Below are 22509 nucleotides of genomic sequence, written 5' to 3'. Positions count from 1 at the left end.
CCTTTGAAGGCTTAGACGCAGCGCTGGCACTTGGAGCCCCTGAGCTCTTTGGAAGCAGAAGAGAGGAATTACAGGCTACCAGGAAGTAGGAGAGAAAAATAAACAAGATATGCTTAACCGGTGTCTGGCAGAGAGAGGTGGTGGCATGTATAACAAGAAACGGGACATGGAAATCAGGTAGAGAACAGCAGCAGTATTTGCTGAATCTTGAGTGGAAGTGAACCTCAGAACTGTCGCTGTCGACGCCATCCAACTGCCTTTTGTCTGCGTGTTGCAGACAGCGATATATTATCTGATCAAGCATACAGTGCAGTTTGCTTTGGTGTTCTGGAGACAACACAGAGGCCGGAGCTGCTTTGGATCACAATGAATGAGAGTTTAATCATGGTCCAGTTAACCTGTCCCTTCATTTTCTCTGTCACACAAACCAGATGTCCTCTGACTCCCGACTACCAGGGCCATCTTTGTGTTTACAGTAGTAAAACTGGGCTTGCCAGAACCAAAGACCGGGTCATCCCTCAAGTCTAATGAATGGCAGCGGCACATACTGTACACTGCAGACGGAGCCTGGAAGAGGATTTACAATGTTCTCCAACGCAGTGATTCCCCGGCCATGATTGATCGCAGTTAGCATCACTCAGCACGCTGAGTCCAAGCCAACCCCGCGAACAGCTTTTGGGCCGATTCCATCTCCTCGCCTCTCTCTCTGATTCAGCAGTTGGTGTCTCACCAGGCCTTTCCCTCAAGCCAGGCTTTGCATTCTTGACTCGGGGATGTAGAGTTTGGCTTGGCCCCTGACATATATTAGTAACAGAACATAGACCAGCGAATGGAACTTGACAGGTTACCCCGCGAGCGTTGCTTTCAAGGCTTCCATATTTCCACCATGGTATTAACTGAAGAGTTAGGGAATGGACACCGCTGGGACAGGCATGCCTATACAGTAAATGCTTTAACCCCCTTGTGCATCCCTTCCCGTTTTGTGTGACATCAGCTTCAGACCGCTTCACTGCCGAAGCGAAGATCTATTAAAGGCAGCTGTCAATAAATCCCACTGCGCAGCTCCCGCTCGGAGTGTTTATTGTTCTTTACTAAACAGTGGCTGTGCTCTGCCAGCCCAAGTGTGGGTTTTACTGCAATTTCCCCGCCGCTCACAGTACCCACACAAAGACACATTGATTTATTTAGGCCACTTTCACAATCAGGTAACAGACTTATGAAAGATTCTTCTATTGTTTGGGTGGTGAGAGCCAAGCATAACACATTACGATGGCATTCGTCATTCATGGCTTGGCCAGGGTGCTAATGGGAGTTTATTAAAGCTATCAATCAAGACAGATTTGGTTGTACCTCCACGGTTCTTCCAGTAGACACGAACTTGTAGCTGGCCATCCAGGTAGAAAGGTGTGCCCACCTCCAGAGGGCCAGAAGGTCGCTTAGCCTTGGGCAATGTCGGTCCAGGGGGGGATATCTCCTCCTTCTTTGATTTGTGCACCGATTTTACTAGGAAGGAGAAATGAGAAATGTTTGCTTCTGCAGCTTAAACACAACACTGACTGTGTCATGGCAGCAGCATGGCGACACAAAGACAAGAGTTTCCTTGTAAAATATCCCAGCAGCTACAACATGTTCTTTATGCATGAATGTGCTGTAGCTGGATGGGTACCAACAGTGCCAAGGTTAGAGGCTTGTGCATTACAGCCAACTTCTATGCTTAAAATGTATATGCCCATAGCACTGAGGCTTAGTGTCTGCAGAAGGCAGACTACTAATGGTAATATTATATTTAGTGCTTACGGAATGCAAACAAAAATTGTCTTAATAGCTACTTTCGAAATGGCCCAGCTATCGCAAAACAGCTTTTTTGTTACTATCACACAGAGCTTCAGTTACCAAGCTTATTCAGTGTATAGCTTTTAGAGTAATGTTACATTTAATGCCATTTAATGTAACAAATTGATGCTTGTGCAAAGTATAGTTGCTTGGCTTCTTAAGCTTCTGACCACATTTTACCAGTGTTGGTCTACATTTTCAATAGTGGTTTAAAAGTAAATCCATCCATCCATTTTCTTCCGCTTATCCGGGTTCGGGTCATGGGTGCAGCGGCCTTGTCCAGTTCAAGGCATTCCCAGGCCAGCTGTGAGACATGATCCCTTCAGCATGTCCTGTGTATGCCCAGGGTCCTCCTCCAGGCTGGGCATGCCTGGAACACCTCACCAGGGAGGCGTCCAGGAGGCAACCAGAGTAGATGCCCGAGCCACCTCAACTGGCTCCTCTCGATGTGAAGGAGCAGCAGCTCTACTCTGAGGGTAGGAACATTGATCGACTGGTAAATTGAGAGCTTTTCCTTCCAGCTCAGCTCTGTCTTCACCACGACAGTCCGGTACAGCGACCACATTACTGCAGATGCTGCGCCAATCCGCCTGTCGATGTCATGCTCCAACCTTCCCTCACTCGTGAACAATATGCCGAGATACTTAAGCTCCTCCATCTGGGGCAAGACCTCACTCTCAACCCGAAGGGTGCAGTCCACCCTTTTCCGACTGAAAACCATGACCTTAAGTTTGGAGGTGCTGAGTCTCATCCCAGAAGCTTCACACTCAGCTCCAAACCACCCCGGTAAACGCTGAAGTAAAAGTAAATGATATAAGTAAAAACATGATTGGTTATTGTTACGGGTGTCCACTTTTTGGGACCTGAGTGAACCGTCACTGCCCATTTTTTTTAGTCATTCTTCGTGCATCCTTGGATGAGCAAAAGATGTCAATCACTGTATCAGAATCACTGATTGGACGTACTGTCAGTGTGTCTGAGTGGTTTAGAGGTAAGTACCTTTCATTATCTCTGTGATACTTTCTTCCAAAGTACTGAATAATTTAGCATTTGATCTTTGTAGATATTGGTTATATAAGCATGACAATAAGTCGAGTGGTTTATCCACTTTCCTGGACAAACACAAATGTCAAGTGTCACTTGATGGAGGGACACACAATGGCAGCTGAAGGAATGCGTAAATATTATCCAACTTGCTTGTGTTTACCTGATTCGGAATTCTGGGTGGTGCTGAATTGCAGCAAGGCCTTGGCACTCTTCAGTCGCACCTGTCCCCAGTAAGTCACAGCCTGCAGCTCCACTGTGTAGCTGATGTTTGCTTGCAGGGCCTCCAGCTCCACCCATGTCTGAGCCTGCAGCAACAGAAACATCTCAGAGGTTGGCATTTGCACAATGTCACTAAAGCTCCTTCTCAAAATGCTTGTCACCATCCCAGCACCAAGCTTAGCCTCTGCCAAACAAAGCCTGAGGGAAAGCCCTGCTTATGAAGAGCACATGTGGAGCTGAGGAAGGTATCGTGGTGAGGAGATAGCTGTCAGAGCTTGAAGCAAGGGAGCCATGTTGTCACAGCCTCCCAGGGCTTCATCCCCCGAGTTGGACTCCTTGCATTCCATCAGCAGCGTGAGTCCTTGATGAGCTCTTGTTATTGACCATGCGTGTTTTGACATTCTTCGGCCAGCAGGGTGCTTTGAAAGCCCCAAGGTGCCAAAGTGGAAAGCAGTAGTACATGTGTCAATATGGTGTCTGGTGTCTCTGCTCTCTGTGCCACATCTGCTCTTCATTTAAAAAAGCTAATTCAGGAGAAGACTCTCCGCAGGTGTGTGCGGACTGTCTAGACAAGTAGTCTTTTTGCTAATGATTGAGTGATTTTCACAGGTATGCTCTGTACGCATATACAGATAAGATTTATGATACTGAGGATTCACTACATTATATTGAATCTAGAAGACTTTATAGTCAAATTACAGTGATAGCAGTCAATGTTGTCCATGTATTTCACTCGTTAATGGGTTGCTGGCAGTCCGATCGGTAGTTGTAGACAGAAGGTGTAGAATTCGCCACACATTTTGCAGGCTGCATGGATGTCAGAGAAAATAAATACTACTATACATTGCCAAGGATTTATAGTTCTCATTTACTGGTCTCAGGACCGATTTCATATACAATGCAGTATCAAAGCTGTAAATTATGAGCGATAAGTTAGGCTTTGCTGAACTGCATGAAAACATCCACAGTGACACTGCTCAAAATTGGAGAAAATGTGCTGTAGCGTGAGAAGAGGATGCCTTTAGAGGACGGAGGTTTTTTTTTATAGGACGCTAGAAGAAAAAGAGCTAATGAATAGACCAGAAGACTTCAGGGGAGATGCAGCAGCTTGAGAAAAAATAAGAAGAACATGTTTTTCAAGGTGGCCTAGTGGTTAGCATCTTGGCTGCACATCCATGAGAGCCCGGTTCAAATATACGTTTGGGCATCTCCGTGTGAACTTTGCATGTTCTCCCTGTGTGTGTGTGTGAGTTTTTGTTGAACTACTTCGGCTCATACCATGAAAAATACGCACGTTAGATGAATTAGAGACTCCAAATTTTCCAAATGTGTGACTGCGCCTTGTGATTGGCTGGTAACCAGTGTGCCCCGCCTCTCGCCCGAAGTCAGCTGGGATAGGCCCCAGCATGACCCGAGTGAGGACAAGTGGTTTAGAAAATCGAGTGATGGATGGCTATTTTTGTGACTCATTAAGCTAACATCAGTTATCTTAAAGGCAAAATGAATTGTTTTTTAATTCCTAGCAAGTAACCAGTCTGGGCTGAGCAGAAAACTCCTGAAAGAACACTTTTCAGGGAGGCCCCATATACTGTATGCTCTGAGTGGAGTGTTCCCTGTGCCACACCTTGGACTGGACCTCTGGCACAGACCCCAAAATGATCTCTTACCAAAATGTACTAAGAGTTAATCAATGAAGATGACCATACAGCTATTCATCCTCTGCTTTTACTGTCTCCATTCTATTAACTAGCGCTATCAAAACAGTGCACATGCCAATCACAGCGTCTTAAAATAATATTATCTGTTTATAATTTGTACTCTGTTAGTATGAATAAAATTATGACATGTCATCACAGATGCAGGAACTGACACCAATAATGTTTTTTTATTTTTCCAGAGCAGCAAAAGGGATAGCTGCCAGTAGACATAAATAAACCCTCTGGCATTTTTAGCCTGCCTGGTACCCCCTTTACTTGAAGTAAATAATGACCCAATATTATATCTTTGTGGAATGCATCACAATTAATGTGTCTTCCTTCAAAGCATAACTGGGGTGAAGGGTTCTTCAATCAGTCTGTGGAACAACAAACAGAATATTAGAATCTGCTTGTGATTGATGGCTTTGCATGTAGTCTGAATATTTGCAACTGTGGAGAATCCCGAGGAGTGGAGGCTGAGACAATGTCGGAAAGCGGAAAACGACAGAAAGAAAGAAAACGAAAATGGGAGGGAGCATTACCCCGTTGGTGGTCTTTCTCCTTCTCTTCTTGGACGGAACCATTGACTTGGTAGGGACGGTCCAGCTCCAGAACACTTTGTAGTGATGAATGGGGATGTCGGGCTCCTCTGGCAAGGTCCAATTGAGACGAACTGTCACCAGTCCTTCATCTCCCTGCGTCACGTTGGTGACACGCAGACTGCTTGGGCGTGGAGGGGCGGATGGATCTGAAGACAAAGAAATAACGCTGTCACTGGTGACAAATCTCACACATCTGCAGACATTTAAGACAAGAAGGGCCTCTAAGTCTAATTTAAGGTGGAGTAGCTTTCTGGCCAAAATGCCTTTCACCACTTGAGGGTTTGCACTTCAGCTGAGGAGGGGAACCAGTATGACACTATGTAAAGTGATTAGTCCTCCACTGACACGCCACGGTGAGATGTTATGACAGGTGTCATGTCACAGCTATGACAGCGTTCCACCAGGACCCAAAAGAAGGTGTCAGGGGTCAACAAATGCACGCGGCTCGCCTTTGGCATGACCATTCGAGCACTCTGAATAATGTGCGAGCGGAGTACAAGCTGGCACAAAATGCGCCGCTGCTGCTGCTGGCTTCTGATGTCAGCTTTCTGCAGGAAGAGAGAGGCAGGGCCACTTGCCAGGCACCAGAGCGGTGGGATAATGAGAAAATTATTCACATCACAAGCCTGATTCTGATTCTCTCCCACCTGCAACATATTTAACCCCGTCCAAAAACACACATGGGCGGTCACACGGGCTCTGCATACCAGCTGACGTTGGCGGCGCAAGACAAATAAGCCTTCCCCTCTTTACAAATTGCCCTAACAAAGTGTAGCAGGGCAAAATTGCAATCAGATGATACAGCCACGCTATGTAAATAACGATGCTGTGACCGAATGTCCCGGAACTCATCAAATCCATGACAGCCCCCATCAATCTATCAATGTTCTGGCACTGATTGGCCTGATTGGGGGATCACTTTCAATCCCTGAAGCGGAATCCTTTTCCCACCTGGTGCCGCGCTCTGTCAGACAGCCAACCAGAAACTCTCTGGGGAGCAAATGCATGATGAAGGATTGACAGTGCGGGTCAGCACTCTCACGCACGGACGACACACATAGTTTGTTGTCTGTGGAACAGGTTTTAAGTCAAGAGCCTGTCTAAGGAGTGGACGTAGGTACAGTACCTTTTTTTTAAATATTATTTTTATGTTATTTGGGAGACTCACTATCTGAATGTTCTGAACTCCTGTTTCCATGCCAGTGTAGAACTGACAAATTGTTCCACAGTGGAGTACTGTTTGGATCGAGCTCAACAAATTAGCTGAATCAACAGCGCCTCTGCAGCGCACACCATTTTGCTTCAGTTGCTTCAAGACAACGTGCAATTCCACACAATTGGAGGGATGCGTACCACAAATCGGTACGGACGTAAACGGTAGTAAACAAACCAAAAAACTAAGTCGATATCAGTGCCTCATTTTGTGACTCTTCATAGTTACTCTTGTAGCGTCTACCCCAGGGGTGTCCAAACTTTTTCCACCAAGGACCACATACTGAAAAATGAAAGGATGCAAGGGTCGCTTTGATATTTTGTAAAGCGACACATGTGGATATGCTAAGAAGTTCTATATATTTCCAGAAACGACTGCATCTCAGCTTTGTGATCAAGGTGAAAAAGCATTATTTGTATGACCTTCGGTCTTTGCTCTTTTTTTCCCCATTTTTGCTGGGTTTTTAAAAAATTATTTTCCATCAAATAATCTTTGTAGATTTTTCTCGTAATATTATGACTTTATTCCCAAAATATTATTACATTTTTCCCCAATCTAATTTTCCCAAAAATACAACTTTGATTGTCATAATATTACCACTTTTTTTAAAACATATTTTTTCTTGCACCTAAAGGCCTAATGACATCGTTTTTCCTCATAATATTACAAGTTTATTCTCGTAAAATTGCGACCTTTTTTCTTGTTAGAATATTTAAAATTTTCAACTATTTAAACTTTCATCTTATAAATGTCCTTCTCATAATTATGACTTTATTCCCATACTAAGACTTTATCCTCCTAACATTCAAACTTTTTCCACCACGTAATGTTCTACAAGGTAGAACGTTTGTTGTTGTTTTGTTTGTTTTTCATGATATTATGACTTTCATAACATAACATCTCTCTTTGATATTTCCAATTCATGCTACTAAAATGACGTTATTTTTCTAATAATATTGTGACGTTATTCTCGTAAAATTACGACTTTCTCGTTAGATTCAAACTTTTTTCTCTTCATATTTTGACTTTATTCTTGTAAAATTACTGCAGATGTTTCCATTTTTACTATTATTATTATTATTTTTTTTTTGGTTTTGTTTTGTTGTTACACAGTGTTCCCTCACTCTATTGCAATTCACCTTTCGCGGAATCGCTTTTATGCTTCTTTTTTTTATTATTACAGCTTATGAACGCTGTCACAGGTTGACCATGGCCCTTTAAGAACAATTGCGTTGTGGCAAGTTGAGTGTCTATCTCTTCCCTCTCTCGTCTGTCTGCACAGCCCATTGTTTTCTGCGTCCTGATTGGCTGTAGACCATTGTCAATCAATCTCCTTCGTGCCGTCCTGCCATGTCTCCTGTGTCATTGCTAGCTTGCTTGCTTGCTAGCTTGTAAATGAATCTTGGGTTCGTCAGCAGCAATATGTTTTAACAAGGATACAAAAACGCTACAGACGAAACGGCACGGTCACAGCAGTGAAATATGCGTGAGTGACTTAATAATTTCTTGTGTCGGTCATTAAAATTCCATTCCATTCCATTTTTTTTTTCATTTCTTCTCATATAGTGCAGAATGTGTGCACTGAAAATAGTGTAAAATCTTGTTCTGTATTGCTGCTGGTTTTGCGCTGATAAAAGAAATTGTTGTGAATTTGATTTCATATTGATGACTTTGATATAATTTCATATATTGAATTTCATATCGTTGAAGCATTTCAATTCCAATTTTGTTCAACTTGCATGTCACAGAATTCCATTAAAAGAAAAAGGCATTGCTTTTGGGAAAAATTGCTATGTTTTCCATTTTTTAAGTACCGGCACAGTTTCAAAAGTACCTGCTTGGCACCGGTATCTACACCCTATGCAACTGACTGCATTTTTATCAATTAATGGACATGGATTTATCAATTAATGGTTAAAAATGTAATCATTTGAAAAGAGGTCCCAAAGTGGTAGTGACTTAAAGCACCAGAAGTAACCATCTCCAGCCAAATGCTGAAAAAGTAGTGTGTAAAAACAGCGAACATGGGAATGCAAGTTAAGTGTTCACATCGGCACATTTACTGCAGAGTTGCCTTACTTACCAAAGGCAGCATTAAACATATTGATATGCCTACAAAATGTATTCAAAAGACAGTTTTGTCCCTAAAAGCAAGCAAGTGACATATGCAACTAAAGGCCTTGCATGCATATTACAGACTTTTTTTTTGCCGGTCTGCGTGAAAGGAAAGGAAACATAGTCGTGGCCCAGCGGTACAGCAAACCTTCAAAGCAGCTTACGTAAAGGAATAGTCGTTCAACTTAGCTACATGCCACAAAGTGCAGACAGTAATCTACACAAAATATCTATATCTAAAATGGTGTCGTGCAGAGCCCTGCCAACATGTCAAACAAACTTATTTAGTGTCATTCAACAAGGGAGCCACACAATCTGTAGCAAAGATCTACAGCACCAAAAGGGTTGACGTCATCGTCTCTGCAGGCAAGGACAACACTTGCATTCATTTGGAAGCTGTAATATCCTGACTAATTTAAGACATATTACATTTATGTTTGACTGTAAAGACAAGGGGCGGGGGAAACCCCTCCTGTGAAGACATAATTGAATATTTGCTTGCACAGAAATGAAAGGTTTTGTTCAACACAAATTGCTCCTATTCAAGTTCTCTAGGCTACAAATGTGATTCTTTGTTTACTTCATTGGGAAAACATTCACGCTAACAAGGTAAAGACTAATTTGGTGTAAACTTACTGGCCACAAGATGTGAAATTTATATATTGTTAGACAGCCCTTCAACTTAATGTTTAAAGTAGCATTTAACATAACACTTAATGCGAGTTTCAAATTGATTTTTGAGGCTTATTTTCCAAATTGTACAACCATTGAGGGGTCCAAATTTAGAGTTGCCACTCTATACCATAAATGCGCTTATGTTCACCTCAATTCTATCGACCGGCACGTATCCTGAAGTGCGTAGAACACGGGTGTCGAAGGTGCGGCCCCGGCACATTCTAAAATTATAATTTAACAAGAAAACTTAAAATAAAAAAACAGCAACAGCAAAAATGAAGAATAAAGTAAAAATATTAAAACAAAAAAGTTGTAATTTAACAAAAAAATGTTGTAATTTTACAAGAATAACGTAATATTTATCATTTTATCATATGCTATTGTAAAAAACAAACAAAATAATGAATAAAGTTGTAATTTTTTAAAAATTAGGTTGCGGAAAAAGTTATGTTTCGAGAATAAAGTCAAAATATTAAGAGAAAAAAGTCATATTGCAAAAAGGTCATATTGTAACGAGAAAAGAAGGTCGCAATTTTAAGGGAATAAATTCAGAATTTTAAGAGGAAAAATAACATCATTTTAGTAGCACAGAATGTAAATATTAAAGAAAAAGACATATTTTACAACATATTAAGTTGTATTATGAGAAACAAAACAACAAAACAAAATAAAGTTGCAATTGTTGGAAAACCAAAGAATTGTCAGAGAATCTAATTAACGCTGAGTCCAAAAGCACTCTTGCCATTAACAGTTGTGGCTGTAGGCAACCTCCTGATGTAGTGTGGTGTTTTTCTAAACCCCACAAGACAGTAGCTGCATTTGAAGTACCAATTAATCAGTTCAGAAATCCAATTAATCCATTCCAGACACTCAAAAATATGAACGAAAAAGCCATTTTATAGAGAATAATTACAGTAAAATTGAGTCAATATGGTAAACTGAATACCTCTCCGACAGCGTCAGTGAAACTCATTACAAACTAGATTTTAGAAAAGGAACAAATACAGTAGTTAAAAGTGTGGTGTTGCAAACAAACGGCACCAAACACTGGATGTTTGCAAGAGCAGGTAAATCAACGCCCCCCAAAAGCTCCACCTGCTCCAGCGTCTTCAGCACAACAAATGGAGGTCAGCGGGTGTCAAACAGGAACTTACACTCTAGCCTGTAAGGCCACACACACACGCATGCATGCATATGGACTTACACACCTCTAGTGGAGCGGAAGTGTTTGCTGGGTGCAGTGAAGCCGCGGGTCCCGTGCACGTTGACCGCCGCGACTCTGAACTGGTACCATCTGCTGGCTCTGATGTCGGCCAGTTGGACGCGCTCCTCGGCAGTCTGAGGGACAGATGGGGAGAGAGCAAACCACAGGGGTCAGGGTTCGCGCTGGGTCAGGGCCCCGTTTGAGTTTGCTGCCACATCAGTCATCCCCGTGTTTCTCTTCACAAAAAAAAAGAAAAAACTTGAAAAAGACGCCGTGACTTTGAGGAATGGGCAACTGTGTGGAACCGTCTTTCAGCGCAGGGTAGCACTTTCACAGCTGCAACATGTGGCACGCTATGGGACATACTATATGGACTTAAGTATTGGGACACCTGGCTACGACTCCTGCAGGAACTGAAAATAGGTGTAATAGACTTTCTACAATGACTGTCAATTTATTCATCCATTCACTTTATTCAAGAGGAGACTGGGGGCACCAAGAAAACAGACCTGAATTCTGTCACATTGACTTGGCACATTTCAACACCTGTTGGCCAGGAACTAAAAATAGTACCTTGTAGTACCTTATGCCAATGGAAAAGTGTCAATAGTAGGCAGATACTGATACTGGGCCGATACCAGCAAAAAAAAAAACAATATCGGATTATATGGCCTGCATCTCAAATCTCCGATACTGGCCCTATGATTACAGACTCCGCCCCAGCACGTCTATCCAGCAGCGACCGGATGGAGCCCATGTGATCACAACAGTGTTTGCTGGCATGCTAACAAAGTAGCAAGGAGCAAAAGTCATGTCAGCTGGGTAGCAATAAAAAGAAGTTGCAGCTGAGTGCAAAACTTGTCATGCACAAGTTTTCTGCGGTGGCACACAATTGGGGAAGTTTAATACGATGAACCTCATCGTGCATATGGAGGGCAAAATGTCATTAGCTATAACAGAAAAGAAGCTATAACAGAAAAGAGCCAGCCCTGACGGTGGTGAGTCATGTCGGTTTGAAACGCTTCATTGAGCACCTCCAACCTCGCTATATTGAACCTAGCTGCCACTACACTGTGGATGAAACTATACCCCGCATGCATAAAGAAGGAAATGGGTCAGTTTTTCATAATAACAGAAAACATGACATATTAGGCATACAGGAAATAAGACAACAGACTCGCACGTTAGCATTGAGAGTCCTTGTCGTTTATTTCTGGACAGCGTACTTGTCTCATCAGTGTAACATTACTGACACCTAGTGACCAGAGTAGAATACTACCCATCACAGCTTTGAATGCATGTATGCCGTTTCAATGTAACGACACATCTAAGCAAAGCCGCTTCATATTCATCATGTTTTATGTTCCTACCTGTGCGACTGTCTGCCACTCCGTTGCGTCATCCTCGCTGGGATGGATGCCAAAGTTCCAGCGCCGCTGCACCACATAGAGGACAGGCTCCACTGATATGTTGAACTTGGAGGACCAGCGGATCTCCAATTGACCCGAGGACAGCTCCGCAAACACCAGCTCTTTCCTGGGCTTCAGAGGGACTCCTAACGGTGCGCAGCAAAGGAAGACCACAGCGGTTTGGAAGTTAATGTGGCATTTTATTCATTTGCGCAAAACACACTTAGAAATACATGAAATGCACCACGGGTATTTGAGAATGAGACGTGAGCTCACTGGGTCAACAGCCTCTCCTCTCTCCTGTGACACATTGTGACACGGCTTTGCGCTGATCCACGTTGTTGCAAGCATGGAAGTTCGCTTGCATGACTGCACTTTACATTCAGTCACAGTTAACCTGATGTTTATTAAGTGCGGGAGTCTGCTCAGTGCTCATCCAAGACCGAATTTCCTGCAGTTAAGGCACGGGAGTAGAAGATGGGAGCACTGGCTTCACTGATAATGAGATAGGGATCGGAGCACGTCGTCAATAAGTTGTCAAGCACTTTAGAAGGTTATATTGGACCTCTGTTGTCCAAGGCACGCTCAAGGCTACCGCAAGGCTTGTTGGTGAGCAACATGATCAAGACTCAGAGCACTTTATCTAATTATAACTCCTCATAAAAGCGATTGAATGAACATGTGAAATCCTGGACGATGAAGAAAGACAGGCATGTGGAGTCAGTGCTTTTGTTTTGTCGCTCTGATAACAATGTTCTACATGTGTACAGCTGGGGGTCGTTGCACTGCGGTTTCACAACTCTTGTGGCGCGATGACTGTGTGTGTTTGTGTGTGCGACGTGTCACATTTCCTGCACCGCAATGTGCGCCAAAGTAACCACAGCATTCCTCCCTTCCCTCAGTCTTAGCTCATCTTCCCACAAAGTCACCCAAGTCCTGGTGCAGACACACAAACCGCACTTGCACATACGCACCAGCGCACCAACGCACATCTGCTCGCTGCCTCTCTCCTTCCTGCAAGATGTGGGAGGGTATCACATGCACTTTTCTTTCACTTTTGCAGCTTCCAAAGATAACTTTCGAGTCGGGCCCGTTCCAAGAATCACACAGCGTTCATTTTTCAATGGCCTGCATGCTTGCTCCAGGCAACGTGACGTAACCGCTGTCAGAGCGCCGTCCAGAGGAAAGCGTCCATTCATGTCTTCATCCTGCCAGCAATTATAAACCAGGAATATCATTTCTCACCGCTAGCTTGCACGCTGTCATTAGAACAGCGCTAATCACGACAGTGGCGGAAAAGCCCTGCTATAGGCCAAGGAAGGCTGATAGGCTAATTAAATGTAATCATTGTGACATCTACATTTCATGCTCCATTTTGCAAGCTTATAAGAGAGAGAGCAATTTGCATTTCTATCAAAATAGAGCAAGGATGTCCAAACTTTTTCCAACGAGGGTCGCATACAGAACAATTGAAAGGATGCGGGGGCCGCTTTGATATTACATTTTCTTTCCTTCTTTCTTTCTTTGTATTTTTTATTAAAACATGCTAAAACCAAGGGGTCATGATGCTAAAATCCGGGCTTTCGGATACTATTAAAATGCTGTTAGGTCTGTCCCCTTAAGTTGGATTGACTTGAAATTTCCCACACGGCTGTATGTGTGCTACGAAACACCCACTGTAACTTTAGGGTGTTAAGCCGAATGACTGCAACATTTGGTACATACCCTTGGTGTAAATCTAAGGTTTTTTTTTCCTGAAATACTCGTTATCGCTCAGGATTTGATACACCAGCATCTGTCTCCATCCGAGTAAAAGGACAACACTGCGAAACGACAAATAAACTTGTGTCAGACTTTGCAACAAATATCGGCCACAGGGATCCATCAAACAAATTATTTTTGTGATTATTTTAGTCATTTTCGTTGCAACAGTGTTTTTCCCAATACTGATGATCAGCAATTGCTTTATTGTGGTATTGTTGTGATATCATACAGTGAGTTACTTTGTGATTACCACCTTAAGAGATGCCTGCATGTTGTTGTATCGCAAGCCCAGTCGGGGGTCCCAAGATGTTCAGGCACATTTGGACACATCTGAGAGTGATCTCACGAGGGGAAATGCTCTATTTCACTGTGCTTGCGTTTGCTAATGGCTTCCAGCATCATGGATCATCGCGGCAACGAGTGCACCCAGAACATACGCTATGCGAACACATAGAAACAATTATACTCTTTAAACCATGAGCAACTAATTAGACCTTTAACACAGAGGACCGCAGGAGCAATTTCGCTGGAACCTTCACCAAAATGTTTGTGTAATTCTGCATAAATGCAGCAGCAACAGCAAGCTGTCACGCGCTCCCTAAAGTGATCAAGTAGTCGGCTGTTCGTGAAGGTCTCAGAAAAAAAGAAAACACTGGATGGTTTTCATTGACCGGGTCACTGGAGTTTTCAAGGTTAGGGCTCTTTTCATCTTTCCACATTAACATTCTGTTCACCTTTTGGAGGCATGACATCTGCCATGGAGTCTCTCTCTTGAGATTGTTCCACCATCTGCGACCACGAGCGCGCATTCCAGATTGTGTGCACTTGCCTCTCATTACTGAACACAGTGAGGACATGATTGTGGCGCACTGTGACTGCAGTGTGATTAAAAGCAGGCCGTGGCAGCTGCGGTTCAAAGATCGATGCGGACTCATCCTCTGCTGCTGTCTGTTTTGGCCTGGAGCTACCAACAGCAACGTGCTGATAGCGGATACGACGGTGGTCCAGTTAGCATCTCGCCTGCCTCACTTAACAACTCGACACCCTCACAATGGACGACGTAAGTAGCACTACTAAGTTGTTTTACTGGAGAACTAAAGTCATGTGAACACAAATAGGACGTTTGTGGCGCCAGCTATGTGGGGGTGACCATATTTTGATTAACAAAAACCAGGACACTCGACCCAGCAATGATATACTCAAATGATACTCAAAGTTTACTTCAATACATGTATAGCATGCCTCCTCTGTATGGATCGAGGATTGTTATACAGTCGGCCCTTCGAACATTGCTAGCTCACGCGATCGTGTTTTTTTCCCAAAAATCAGTTAATTTAAAAATGGTCGCTGTTTTGTGGTTGACTATGGCCCATTATTCATGAAGAAACACTGACAGACAAGTCATATGCAGTATTCTGGTCACTAGGCATCGCTAATGACACAAAACATTGATGAGACGTGACATTAGATGACATTAGCTTCACACTGCAGAGTCAGTGCAGAGTCATGGCATGTCTGACACGGTAGTGGAAAAGTTCTCCTCCCATTCCGTGAGGAAGTGGTAAGTTTTTGGTTTCTTACTTTGTCCTTCTTCCCCACTCCGTTTGAAACCCTTTCTTAAGTTTAGAATAAATAAATTGGAGGCTAACTAGTTTACTCGCTTGCATGCTATGCCTAAAGCCGAGGCCGTCTCGTGTCCCTGCAGTGATCCCGTAGCCTGTGCATTAGCAATGTGGTGTAAACAAAGAATAATTCCAAAAGAAGAACGTTCAAAAACAGGTACAAAAATGATTTGCAAAAACAGAATAGAGCTGCAACAATGAATCCATGGTTAATAGATTATCCAAACCAACAGCTATTTTCGTATTTGATTAATTTTTTATTTAAAAATGTAAATATACAGTCATCCCTCGTTTATCGCGGTTAATTGGTTCCAGACCTCACTGCGAAAAGTGAATGTCCTGAAAAGCTGTTTATGGCTTTTTAAATATAATCTTTACCATTATTAGAGCCCTGTCGACATGAAATAACGGCCCTAAAGTCACCTTTACACTCCTGTTATTCTTTTTATACACCACATTGCTCAACTGTAATGCGCAGACTACGGGATCACTGCAGGGACACAAGAGACGGCCATGGATTTAACCATTAGCAAGCCCGCGAGTTAACTTGTTAGCCTCCAATTTATTTACAGTATTCAAAATTTAAGAAAGGGTTAAAAACAGAGTGGGGAAGAATGACAAAGAAGCCAAAAACGTACCACTTCCACACGGATTGGGAGAAGAACTTCTTCTCACTCAATCATTTCCTTTGTCATCCATGAAAGCAGACCTGTTATGTTGTGTTTTAGGCAAAACAAGATATTCACACACATCAGCTTTGACTTTGGAAAACAGTGAATGACATTTTTGCCTCTTTTCTGATATGTTACGGCCCAGTCCACTAGCTGTTTGTGTTATTGATTTGGTCCATCTGGAGCGGGGCAAACGGATTACTCAATTAATCGAAACGACAAGCTTCAGACTAATCGGCTAAGAAAATGATCGTTAGTTGCAGCCCTACAACAGAGCGACGCGTGAAGCTGAGGTCAAATGCTTGGGAAGTTTTGGAATGTAACCAATCTTTTCAGGAAAAATGTGCCCTCTAACGTCGCAAGAACTTGGCACTTTGAACCGCTGTTGTGCATGGCATCCCCAGTTACACGAGACTTCAACTCTGCAGGCGTCACCACACTAATTCAAAGAGCCGCCCACACGGCAGCCTCTCATGGATTACATCACACGCAGAAGAGCGCCCTAATGCCACTCAAGTTAACAACCCAATGCAAAATTAGGAAAACCAGAATGACCTAACCAGGATGGGATGTGAAAAAAGGACATGTCCTGGGAAAACGGGACGTCTGGTCACCCTATCTACAGGTTACAGGTAAAACGCTTTGAAGACATGTTAGCATATATGTAATAAAGATATCCTTAAAGTTTTACATTCATAAGACTATTGGTCAATGACTTATGGGGAATTAGTTGCTAAATCCTGCAAAGAGATGTTGCTTGATGGCGGCCATGTTTTTTTAACCAATCTTGCTCAAATTTTACAGACATGTGCTTGCCAGTCCCCTAAAGGCGTGTGCCAAATTTTGTAGTGATTCGGCTAAACACCCCAAAGTTACAGTGGCTGTTTTGTAGGGCGCATTGAGCTGTGTAAGAAACGTCATGTCAATCCCACTTTTAGGGTCAAACTTTGGGGTTTAACAACAGCGCCACCATGTGGTGTATTTGTCAGATAAATGTAATAGCACGAGCACGGCCACGCAGCAGGCGTGCATGTTTTGGCAAACATTCATCCTTTTGTGTGCAGCGTTAGCTTACATCCAGTCACATGTTCCAAGAAAGAAAGAAAATAGAAATAGCAGGTGTTAGTTTGTGGACTTGATGCAGGTTTAAGATGTCACGTCTGAGCGAAGAGGTGTTCAAACGGTTGCTTTTCATGTTCTGACTTTTCATGACAGCATAAAGGAAAAACCTCCTTCCTCATTCGAAGGATATCTACTGCATAGTATGTTAAAAAGCAGGCTTCGCTCCACAGCTTAAAACAAAGCACGGATCTCTGCCAACTATGCGCCAGTCCTCTACAGACGTGGCAGCAGTGAATCTTATCATTTTATCAGTGTGCACCTTTACCTTTGTAGAGGTTCTTGGGTAGCTGGCAGGTGTGGCCGCACCCGTTGGAGCAGCACTTTTTGACAGCCGAACACTCTCCATCCTCCTCGCAGCTCTCCACGCAGGCCGCCGCAAAGCCACTGGCCTTCTCCGGGGCGGGACAGTCGCCCTGCTTCACGCCCTCGATTGACTTGAGAAACTCGCAGCTGGTCAGACACTCGTAATGCTTCTTGGGAAAGAGGGGCTGGAGGGGAAAAAAAACAAAACAAAACCAAAATCAGACTTATTTTCATTTACCATCAAAATGAATTCAATCTCATTTCCCAGGAGCCCAAGAGCAAAACAACACAATCACAGTGGAAACTCTAAAGTCGCACAATTGGGAACTCCAGCACAATTTAAGGTAGAAATATGCCTGTGAAGTCACCTCCATCATGCCTGACATCCTCCGGGCTTTGCCTTGTCTTTTTCAAGACGGACGATGCCAGCATATTGCGCGAGACGTCACAAGCGTACCTCATGTGAGCTCAGGTCACTGAGTGTCATCAGGGTTGACTCGCGACAGTGCTTTTTCTTTGGCTTTGTTGCGACACTCATTCCAAAAGAAGGGAGCGGCCTCCAATAGTTAAGGTAAGACGGATGTAAGGCAAGAACACTACGAGTTAAGGTAGAGAGTTTCATGTTTTACCGTGGCTTTTTTTACACTTGTATTGCAATGAATACTGCTCACTTACCCCCGTAGTAGTGTTTAGTCATTTGTCAATTACATCTGCAAACCTGCCTTTTCGTGCATGCCACGCATTGGCGCTTCCAACTTCGCTCCCTCGCTCTATTGCGGCTTTTCAAAAATTAATTATTACTAAATGATCGCTGTTTCGTGGTTAATTATGGCCTATTATTAGTGCAAAAACATTGGAAGACAAGTCATATGTAGCATCCTGGTCACTAGGCGTCAGTAATGTTACACTGATGAGACATCACCTTACATTACATTACATTACATTACGTTACGTTACATTACATTACCTCAGTGGTTCTCAGTTATTTTCAGTCTCCACCCCCCCCGATTTGGAATACTATTGAGAAACTGATAATATCTATTTATTTAACTGGACTGTACAGACTGAACTAAAAACCAGCGAAATGCAACAAAATGTAGAGCAGTGACGGATACAAGCATATTTGACAGTCAAATTGCATGCAGAGTACAACAAATTCATACATGTTGGCAGGTCTGCACTAATATTGAAAGTCCTCCCTGCCTCTCAAGGCCCCCCAACATCACCCCACCCAAAACACCAAGAGCTGATGCATACTCAACCCTGACAAAAAACTACAACAGCAGGGGTGTCCGAATTGTGGCCCAGGGCCCATGTTTTTTACTAGCCCGCGGCACATTGTACTGTAGAACAAAAAACAAAAAATTGTCAGAATTGCGCAAATGGCATAATGTAATGAGAAAATGCCTGAATGCTGATATTAATAACTTTAAATATGTACATGTACTGTATGCTTTTTTAGCCTTTTTACATAAGCAAAGAAAATATATTACAGCCTCTCCCATCCTTTGATTTTTCAAGCAGGGAGGGGGCAATGCTTATAAAATTCCTTCTATTTTATGACTATTATTTATAAACAGTCCATCAAACAGGTAACTTATTTTTACACTTGTATGAGGCTTAAGAATGTTAAAATGTGACTTAGTATTGATGGCAACAGTTTGACCCTGGATGTGTTTTTTAATGGGAGCAATCCAAACAACTGAAGAGTCTGACCTCCAGAGCTCCACTGTATTTAATGATGTGGTGTACTCATACAAATATACCCTCGCTAAGGACATACCTCACATAAATCCTGGCACTGGTTTTCCTTCAGGTCCCAGGATTCCTTGCAGGGCTCCAGGCACTGTAATAAAAAAGGAGAAAAAGGTGTCAACTACATCAAAAGATCAGGTGCTGCAGTTGCACACTTTAGTGCTTCCTCATCACAAAGGCCACACACCTCTTTTTGCTACAGATGCCCCGCATACCTTGAAAAGAGTTCAACAATCTGCATCATAAAGCAAACACGGGTTCAGGTGTGGTGCATTATGAGCAGACAGACACGCCCTGTCTCTTGTAATCTACCTGCAGTTTAGATTCTGCTTGATGTGGCCCCTGACAGATTCCTTCTTCATGCCTTAACAGCATGAACCCACCACCACCAGCACCCTCCCACACTGTCTGCACCTCATTCTCTGCAGGCTGCCACTTCACCTGCTCCTCATTTTCATGTCCAGGCCTGATGCTGTCTGGCACCGGTCGCAAACTCCTCCTCTATACCGCCTACTTCACACAACAACTTGCTCTCAACTTCTTGGGATTCCCTTCTTTAAAAAAAAACAAAAAAAAACAATAACACATGGAACACATTTTGAAAACATTTGGCTCGAGTGTCGGATAAAATCGGCGTGAGTGAGGTACAATTTTGACAAACATAATAGGATGATAGAATTTAGAAGAAGCAATTTGGTTAAAAAAGCGTTTAATCCATCAGCTCACCCCAAATGAATCAAATTCAATAAGAGTGACTGTGCATACGTGCACGGCCAATAGAACCTGGCACATGCAGCCTCAGGGGGAGGAGGTCTACATGTGACTGAGAGAGCAAGAGAGAGCGGGGGGGTCTTTGGTACTGAGGGTGTTGGCCTCTGAGAGTCGGCATGAAATCGCTCAGTGGTGCCAGACTGCATCTCTGAAGTAACCGGAGAGGCCCAAAACCGCACCGACCCGAGCCAAAGCCGCTCATTGTGCACATGCCTCGTCTTAGCGCTGTGACACCGCGACATAGTTGCGCACTTTTCAACACATTCTTGATCCGGGATGCTGTGATCATTTTGCAGAGGGGTGGTGGAAACACGGCCGGGTAACGCCAGAAAACTGTTGCACATGTCAGTGTTGTACCCACCGAGAGATCACGTTTTGTCACTGAGGAAAACTGCTTTAATGTTAAAGAACAATAAACCTTAGCTCTGGGGTGGCCAAACTGCGGCCCGGGGACCATTTGCAGCCCATGGCTGTTTTGTTTTTTTTATTGGCCTGTGCCACATTCTAAAACTATAACAAGAACCCCCCCAAAAAATCACCACAATGAAGTCTAAAGTGAAAATATTAAAAAAGAAGATGTAATTTAACGGGCTGCACAGTGGCCGAGTGGTTAGCATGTTGGCCACACAGTCAGGAGATCGGGAAGACCTGGGCTCAAATCTTCGCTTGGGCATCTCTGCATGTTCTCTCCGTGTGTGTGTGGGTTTTCTCCGGGTACTCCGGTTTCCTCCCACATCCAAAAACATGCATGTTAGCTTCATTGGAGACTCTAAATTGTCCATAGGTATGAATGTGAGTGTGAATGCTTGTTTGTCTATATGAGCCCTGCCATTGGCTGGCCACCAGTCCTCTCACCCGAAGTCAGCTGGGATAGGCTCCAGCATACCCCCACAACTCTAATGAGGATAAGCGGCATAGAAAATGGATGTAATTTAACGAGAAAGTCGTAATTTTGCGAGAATAACGTTGCGATATTATGAGGAAAAGTAATATCATTTTAGTTGCTTAAAGTTGAAATATTAAAGAAAAAGTCGGAATATGAAAAACAAGCAAAGAACTAATAAAGTTGTAATTGTAATTTTTGAAAAGTTACAACTAAAGTCAAAATATTACGGAAAAAACGTCGCATTCTAACGAGAAACACTTTTACGAGAATAAACTCATAATATTCTGAAGAAAAATAGTCATTTTAGTAGCATACATTGAAATAGTCAAGAAAAATTAAATTTTTTAAAGTTACAATATTATGAGAAACATAACAAAATCAAGTTGTAATTTATTAATTACATTTTCTGAAGATTATTTAAGAAGAGAGACTTTATTTTAGAAAGAGCAAAAATAGGAAAAGAAAGAGCAAAGACTGACGTTCATAGTGATAGTGCACCGATATCACAACACTGAGATGCAGTTTTTCTTGAATGTATATAACTTCTTAGCATAGCTTTACAAAATAGCAAAGTGGCCCTTGCATCCTTTCATGTTTCAGTATGTGGCCCCTGGTGGAAAAAGTTTGGACACCTCTGCCTTAGAGCTAAGTTACCTGAGCCACAGCTGAACTTATATGGGAGGTGTCGAGAGCCAAGTCCCTCCCATAAAGACAGCAGCCCCCTTTCACACTGGCCTTATCAGATCGTATCAGACCCATGACAGGGGTGAAAGGTGTGATGTTTCACACGCAACACTATTGTATATATCCCACCTGATGCGGCCACTGATGAAATGTCTTTCCTGATAATGAGACATGCTGTATAAAACTATTTACTGTTTGGCCTCATGGATGACAACACTGACGTCATCACCAACTGATGATACAGTGGCATGGGAACAGGAACTCAGAGCATTAAAACTCCCAAAAATATATTGTTCTCGTCACTAATCCGTTCCAAAAGGTCAGACAAAAACCCACACGTGCGAACACAAGAAATAATACACGCAGAAAAATGAAGACAAAACACATTTTATAGAAACGAGTGTTTTGCATACAGAAAACAACAACATGAAATATATATAAGTGGCAAGTGAAATGGATGAGTGAGCATTTAACATGACTTTTACCTTTATTGAAGACTTGTTGGTGAACACGGTGATGAGCAAGGTCCACGCGGACGCTGTTTCATTCTAGTGCGTAAAAACTACAAACGGTTAGAGCCGTATACTTGCTCACTTGAACTTCAGCAGCGAGTATAATCATCATTACACACACTAATGTCTCCGTTAAACCATGCCCTCTGCAACCTAAGGAACCTTTACATGGCAATCCTATTGTAACAGACGCTACCATTGTACTTTGCTACGACTTCTTTTTTTCCATTCTATAGTTCAGTTTTTATTGGCCAATTCTGCGACTCTGTCTGCGATTCCGTGGAAATCATCGGGCCCTGAATGCCTGGTACATGTGAGGCGCCAATGCATCAATACATCAGTGCGCCATGGCGCGCAGTCGCAGGGAAAACACATCACCGACTCTGCTTTTCCCATTTGAAATGA

General features: G+C 43.0%; 1 protein-coding gene across 1 annotated transcript in view; it reads right to left on the bottom strand.

Moving 5' to 3' along the window:
- Positions 1–22509, bottom strand: part of LOC129187907 (anosmin-1) — a 65090-nt gene that overhangs the window by 11407 nt on the left and 31174 nt on the right. The window contains exons 3-9 of the mRNA XM_054787714.1: positions 19280–19342; positions 17459–17681; positions 11976–12160; positions 10610–10739; positions 5339–5544; positions 3041–3185; positions 1351–1503 (exon numbers count right to left, since the gene is read on the bottom strand). Of these exons, the coding sequence (XP_054643689.1) occupies positions 1351–1503; positions 3041–3185; positions 5339–5544; positions 10610–10739; positions 11976–12160; positions 17459–17681; positions 19280–19342 (1105 nt within the window). The remainder of the gene's footprint in view (positions 1–1350; positions 1504–3040; positions 3186–5338; positions 5545–10609; positions 10740–11975; positions 12161–17458; positions 17682–19279; positions 19343–22509) is intronic.

The sequence above is a fragment of the Dunckerocampus dactyliophorus genome, chromosome 9, assembly GCF_027744805.1.
Source record: "Dunckerocampus dactyliophorus isolate RoL2022-P2 chromosome 9, RoL_Ddac_1.1, whole genome shotgun sequence".
Taxonomy (NCBI): domain Eukaryota; kingdom Metazoa; phylum Chordata; class Actinopteri; order Syngnathiformes; family Syngnathidae; genus Dunckerocampus; species Dunckerocampus dactyliophorus.
Note: the sequence above shows the minus strand (reverse complement) of the source record. Positions and strands in the feature narration are given on the sequence as shown.